The following is a 7,271-nucleotide window of genomic DNA, read 5'->3' as shown; positions in this document are numbered from 1 at the left end:
CCACCTCTCTTTGATTAAGGTATCAAACAAGCTTTCTTTCAATTAAATTTACAGCAGCACCCAAAACTTAACTTCCCTCTGTATGTTGCCCATATTTCCAACGCTGTCAGGATTAGGTCTTACCATTTGTGATTCAGGACTAACACAAACTGTTCAGAAATTGTTTTACTGGCTAACTGAAAAAAGCCAAAGGATTTGAAACACTTCAGTGAAAACAGTTTGAGTCTCTGCTGTGTCCCTGCAAGGGCTATCCCCAGACAACACGGAAGACACTCTTACCTCTGTTTCTTTCAGCAGCAGATCCAGCTGTGTGATGTGAGCTTTCACCTGGCTCTCCTTACTGATGAGGTACTCAATATCTTTTGAAAGCTTCTCCTGTGAAAACAAAACAGCGAGCTAGCAGAAGAAGGGTATCCCACCCAAACCGACAACCAGCACAGGCAGGTCATCCAGCTAGCACTCGCTTTATCTAGTTACAAGGACAACAGCCTGCCACCAGTTATGAGCAGCAACCCTGCGGAGAATTGCTCAGTGACCCGCAATGACTGCACAGGGACATCAGGCCACTGATGTGGGCAGGACTGGGGGCACAGCCTCTAAGGACAAGAGGTAACAGCCTCTAAGGACAAGAGGTAACAGCCTCAGCTGGCTCAGTCTTCCCCAGCCACAAGTGCCACCTTCTCTTAGGCTAGGAACATGAGGCTTCAGGACGTTACTAAAACTTACAGAAAAGCCACGTTAGTTATTAACTCATTTGTAGTAAGATTTGCTAGAAGAATGAGTGGTTCAAAGCATGAACTTATGAGTGTCTCTGCATTTCCTGACTTGCAAGAGTTAACAGCTGTACAGGAAAAGCCTTGCAAACAGGCAAGGAGGCCAAAGAGCACAAGGCAGGCTGGTCTGGTCTTCCCCCCCACCCCCGCCCCCCCTTTTTTTTTTTCTTGTGAGCAAGAGAGGAAGAGAAGGAAGAAGAGGAGGTAGAAGCAATCATTCTTTAACAACAAAGCAATGTTTGCAAGTCTTCCCTGTTGTACTGCGAATTAACAGCTATGCAACTTCAGAAACATACAAGGTCCCAACAGATACTTCCAATGCAAATTTTTCAGGAGTGCTTCTGAAGTATCAGCTAATCCAAGCCACAAGGACACTTACCTTAAAAAAGCTAGATTGTAAAGTATAAACTGCTTAAACCTTTTGCATTGGTCAGTACTGCTATACAGTTGGCTAAAACAAGGTGGAAGGACTTTTAAGAGGTTATGTTTCAAGCCTCATAGAAAATACAGTTTCTCAGAAGTGCGCTATGTCACACTAATATAGATATTAACAGATGTTGCACAACAGCATGCCTCATGACTGGTTCAGTGTCCTCTAAACACACATCCTGGCTTCCTGCCACAGGGAGTTTGCCCTTACACCAGAAGCTCAGTACTTTTCCCCTTCTTAAGGCCAGGTCCAACAATATTTACTTTTACCTTAAGGGTTTTGTAGGCAGTTCTCATGGTTGTTACTCTATGGTTTGCATGACATCCACCCAGTTTACAAAGATGACAAACAGGCCTTCTGCAGATTTCACAGTACATGTTTACCCTCTCCATTTCATGTTCTGGACACATCAAAATCTGAAAAAAAAAGAGAGCAGAGAGAATGCAGGTGTACTTCCAAAAACTGAGGTGGCCAACAAACCATCAAAACACTAAATCACCCCACAGCAGCATCTGATTTCATCAGTGGATTCTTTATATTCAGTTTATCTTCCACCTTTTATATTTGTCTATGCCAGTGAAAGCCAGCAGATGAACACACACAGTTTCACGAGGTTCACAGTGAGTAAACCTGTAGCGATGTCTGTGTACACATCATGTAGCCTCCATACTGCAATCAACCATTTTGCTAATCCCTGAAGTTGTTTGCGTGCCTCAAGCTCCCTACACTCCTGTTCAGAGCTGTAAATGCAATATATAACACAGCCACGCTGTCAAATTCAACTGTGTCCATGCCAGCATCTCTTGAAACAACTACGAACTGTCTTAAAGCAGGAGTTGACATAATACTGTAATGATTTAAATTTAAGCTAGACTCTGATCAGCCACATAGCCATTGCTCTTGGAGCAACAGATGAAATGCAGCCACACCACCAGTCACAGTCATTTTAAAGATAAAAGGCTCCAGTGTTTCATTTTTTCTGTCTGACTCCAATTACAAGTTGTTCATGCTGAGCGTTAATTCCAGTACCAGCTTAAACAGCATTGCGAAAAAGCTGGTGTTTGCTAAAAGTAATCTTTCAAAAATTGAACACGTTGAAGTAACTGCTCGAAGAGGCAAAAAAAGTGCTGCTCAACTCCAAGCTCAAGCAACAGATAAAACCGTCTAAAAGGGGGTGGGTGGGGGTGGGTGGGTGTGCTTGTGCACATGTGTGCGTGTGTGTTTTAAAAAAAAAGAAATGCTTTGCCTCGTTCCAGAGCACTGAAAGACATTTGGGTCCATCTACTCCATGTTACCAAAGAGAAGCTCTTGAGAAAGCTTTTCAGTGTCATGTCAAGGAGGAGAACACGACATCAGTGCCAACAGTCAAGCTTTAAAAGCATCATCTTTTAACACACGCACACACATACAAGAAAGGACAGGAAAGGGCTCAAAAATAGAAGTGAGTAGCATAAATATGGACACACTAAGCTAAAATTGCAAACCATCTCTGAAACCAACTCTCAGGCCCCAAATGTTATCTTAGTCTATGGTGAAAAGCCCAAAGACACCAGTCTCGCTAGCACCTTGGTACATAAGACTGTCATTCAGCAGAATATGCAATAAGCTATCCCCTTGTCATTGACTGCTGGATTCGGGGGGAGGTGCGAGGAGGGAAGGAAACTTTCAGGAAAATCATCTGTGCAGGCAGACATGTTCAAAACTGCAGTCATGCTGTCAGCAAGAACAAAAGCTTATGGTTCACTCAATGAATAACAGCAATAGTCAAAAAAGGAACAACGGTCCCAAAAAGCAACTACCATTGCACAGATATGTCTGAAGCTATATGCAAATGCTGCAACCCAAATTCTGTAAGATACGGGATACTTACCTTGGGTCTGAAGTTGGTGGTTGGTCCTACATGTTTATGTTGGGCTTTCACAGTTCCCCAAGGATGGTGTATTTTGAAACATTCGTTGCAATAGCTTGCCCTGCAGTCCATGCAGCTCTTTGTGGCCTCTTGAGGTGGAGGTTTGCAGAAATCGCACATAATAGCAACGGCTGCCCTGGCTGCCTGTCTGTATCTTTCCACAATGGTTTCCAAAGTAAAGTTGCGAAATAAGCCATTGATGCCACGTTCTCCGAGATCAGTATCCCGCTGGCAACCCGGACAAGGAAACAGACTCGATCTAGGAGTCAGTGAGTTACGTTTTCTGCCTGTGTAGACACCAAATCCTGATTTAGGAGGAGTGTAAACAGAAGAGGTTTAGATTTTAAAGGGAGAAGCACAGGAATTTATGAACCAATTTCAAACTATCGTAGCACATCATCCAAACCAGTACAATACCAATTCATATGCACTCTGCCAAGCCAAAGAGAATACATTTGCCATGACAAGGTAGTGTAATGTCTGAGTTCAGGGGGCATTACAAACTACTACTCTAAAACTTAATTCTACGGTAAGGTTAATTTAGCTATTCCAATCCTATCTTCTTCGTCTAGTTTTGCATGCACTCAAGCCGCAGCCTTTCAAAAGACTAAACACAAAACCTTCTGGAAACCAGTTGGTTTTAGGCTAACTGGCTGCCCACATAGAGAGCAACAGCTTCGTAACACGCTGAAGTGTAAGATGTCTATTCCCAGAGTGAGACTGGTTATTCCCAGACAAATATAGCCAACTTGGAGCTCCCTGAAGTTTGCTTTGGCCGAGTCAAACTTATCTGGCTTACCCCAAGAGGCATCATAAAAATATAAAGAGGAAAACAAGAGAACTAGATATCACCAGTACGAAATCTCAGCCAAATCATTCAGTCCAAATACGTAGAGGCTGACTTGGCCCTTGCTGAACGGCCTTGATAAAGGAGGGCTGCTAAGTAAGCCCCGCACACCAAAGGGGATGCTGAGACGGTTATGTCTGAGAGATTCCTCTACCTTGAACTGGGGAACCACAGATCTGCATGGTTACACAAGGGTACAGCTTATCTCTTTTCATTTCAAAAGGGGACAGTAGAGAAGCTGCCCTCCTATGAAACAGCTATGCACAAATTTCCCCTCTTCTCCAAAATAAAGTGATCCAAGGCTCAAGTCAAGTCGCAAGCCTAGGGATTCTTTGGAGCCTGTTCCAGGGGATGGCTCACACAGACCCAAAAACTATTTACAGGGTAACATTCTTGAGGCTATCAAACAGAGAGTGCATCCCCATGTCTCACTCATGAACCCACAGGGCACAACTATCAAAATTAGTCCTTTATGTATTACTGAAGCAGGTTAAGCCAGTGTTTACGCTTAACATGTATCCTCTCAGCCTCCCCTTACAAAGAAATAAAAAACCATTCTCTCGAGCTGGAGCATGGTTTTAAGATCCCCTTGAGATGACTGCATGTTGGTATAACTAATTTGTAAATAGAGAGAGGTATGACTTCAAGCTGAATTCTTAGTGTTGAAATTGGTTCTTCTTCAGAAAGTGAAATTTGGTCCCATCTGTATTTAGTGAGGATCTTCCCATCAGAAATGTTGATGCTTCATTTCTTTTTGAAGTGTCCTTTGATGCTATCCAAAAGACACTTGCCTTGTGTCACTCTTCTGTGGGTGCTTCACCCAACAATCCAAAACCTCCCTACCTCTCACGCCCTTTCCAGTCTCTTTAAAAAAACAAACCAACACTCCTGTAAGAAACTAGTTCCTTTAAAAATCTTCAAAATGTACCCCATGGTAGTTATGCATCACTATCAGCTAAGAAGCCACAACCAGAGCATGAATAAATGTCAGTCTCAAACTCAGCTGGTCTCATGCTTTTCTGTAGGTTCTGAGCAGAACAGCTAGACTGCATTAACAGAACAGTATGGGTGACATCTAGTAGCATCTAAATGTCAGGTTCCCAAGGGAGCTCTGCCTCCTCTGTGCACAGCGTGGACGGTGCCACAGCACTGCCTGCGCACCCCATCATGCTAGATCACTATTTCTACTGCCCGACAGAGAGCAAGCTGGAGGGCAGCTTTCCACGGAAGATTAAGGATTACCTCCTTACTTACACTGCTGAAAGCAGCATGGGGGGCCTGGTCCCCACGCACAGCCTGTCTGATACTCCCACACTTGGCAAGCCACAGTTCTCACAAGGAGGCCAGGTCACCCACGGTGCGCCCACCACTCCTTAGGCACCCAACCTGGTGCCCTGATGTCCACGTTGTAAAACCACGTAGTGGACAGCTGCAGCGGAAACCGGTGACCGCTTCAGTCCATGCATACAATGCCGTGACAGAACATCATGCTTACTGAGGAAAAAAGGGACTAGACTTGGATTTGGGAGATGGCAGTCACCAGTGGGCTCTCTTCGTTCAAACTTCACATAACGCTGCAGGTAGAGAGAGCTGAGAAAGCAGCTGAAATGTATGCAGAGCTAAACAGTGATTGTGGGGCTGTGCACCCCATATCCAGAAAACAGGACTGTAATGAAGACAACTAGCTATTTCGTTTGGGGATTCCCTCAAATGATGCAAGCCTCAACCTGCCAAGCTACAGCAAACACAGCATTTGCTTATCAAACTGATCCTGAAAGAGTACCAGTACTAACAACTCAAGAGTTGTTTAAAAGAAGTGGGTGAAATAAAATATTTGAGCTTTGAAAACTGGGAAGGGGATGATGAACGTTAGTAACATACGAAATACAAGACACAGCTTTAGGGTTTGTCTTGTGGGCGACTCTTCCAGATCACTGCGGACTGCGGTTTTAAAGTGGACAGTTACGTCAGAAGGAAGCCTAAAAGCCAAGATGAGGTTTCTTTCAAGAAGTACTTTCGATGTATCTGTGTAAAAGAACAACTCATCTGTGGATTACACAACAGCTGTAAGAATCTTTCTAGTGTGACATCACAAAGAGCATGAGGAGTGCTCCTTAAAGCTTCCAGAGCAGACCACACTGGAAGAGGCGGTTAGCGCAGTCTTCTTACAGTCATCTGTCTCCCAATTCTGCAACCGTGCAATAACCATCATCTATGGAAAATGATTTATTGTAAGCGTAATGAATTGGGTAGGACAAAACCATCATTTGCAAAGTCTGCAGAGGCTCAGAAGGAAGTCGAACTACTCAATTTAGGCTGGCCGAAACCTGAGAGAACCACCTCAACAGTACCACTGACAGGCAATAAAACTGCTGAAATCTACACCTCAACAGCGACGCTATTGAACGTGATGCTACTGCATCTCAATGTAACTGAAATACAGGAATAAACAAATACAATGGTTACAAAGATTTACAGGACGCCACAAAGACTGATCTATTATATATGAAATAGAGTGCACTGTCCTTAAAAATATTCCCATTGTTCTCGCCACAGAATGAACAAGACTCGCACTATCCCTAAGTCATCTCTTTAACTGCATCAGGAGTACCGGGAAGACATTTTACCAATGCAGACGCAATTCGGCTCAAGTCAGTCGAACACATAAAATAAGGAAAACACGCAAAAATTCCGATACGTACCTGATCTACTAATCCTGTCCATGCTGGAAGAAGAGCTTTGAATTTGAGGGCTACTCTGATTAGAGGATTCAGAGCCTCCATCAGCGAAAGAGTCTTCAAATGCAGAGAGTATTTCTTTCACACATTTGTGACAGACATTGTGCTGGCAAGGAAGGATCAGTGGATGGGTAAATAATTCCTTGCATGCTGGGCAGATGAGCTCTCTTTCGATACCCTTAATGGTAACCTTCATGACAGAAAGAGGGAAAAACAAGTGTAAGTGCAGAAAACGTGAGCCAGCAAGACTTACTGCACAGCTGTATGTCTGTATGTCACAAAAGCCCAGCTCTCTAGAATAATCGTTCTATTCTAGAATCGCACATTCTAGCTGGTTTGAGGCATTCCGCTGGTTAACGCTGCAAACAAATCTCAATTAACATTTATGAAAGCACTGACAACATTCCTTTCAACTGAAATGAACACCGCCACTAGGCAAACTCGGTTCATCTTTAGGTCATGTCTGCCTTGCAGGGGAGGAAAGGAGAGGAGGGGAGTAGTCTTAATTCCACTCAAGGACCTAGTGAAACGAAAGCAACCATACTTCTTAACAATAGGAATCCATATGTTTAAC

At 43.8% G+C, this 7,271-nt stretch overlaps 1 protein-coding gene across 1 annotated transcript; it reads right to left on the bottom strand.

The window, feature by feature from the left end:
- Positions 1-348: 348 nt before the first annotated feature.
- On the bottom strand, positions 349-6,878 carry LOC132320901 (E3 ubiquitin-protein ligase TRIM36-like; the record flags this gene model as incomplete). Its single annotated transcript, XM_059834536.1, has 4 exons — positions 349-375; positions 1,473-1,619; positions 3,074-3,417; positions 6,662-6,878. Coding segments are annotated over 4 exons (735 nt in total), but the record flags the coding sequence as incomplete, so codon positions are not given.
- Positions 6,879-7,271: the final 393 nt, after the last annotated feature.

This window comes from Gavia stellata, unplaced genomic scaffold (genome assembly GCF_030936135.1).
Source record: "Gavia stellata isolate bGavSte3 unplaced genomic scaffold, bGavSte3.hap2 HAP2_SCAFFOLD_34, whole genome shotgun sequence".
Taxonomy (NCBI): domain Eukaryota; kingdom Metazoa; phylum Chordata; class Aves; order Gaviiformes; family Gaviidae; genus Gavia; species Gavia stellata.
This window is presented reverse-complemented; position numbering and strand designations above follow the sequence as displayed.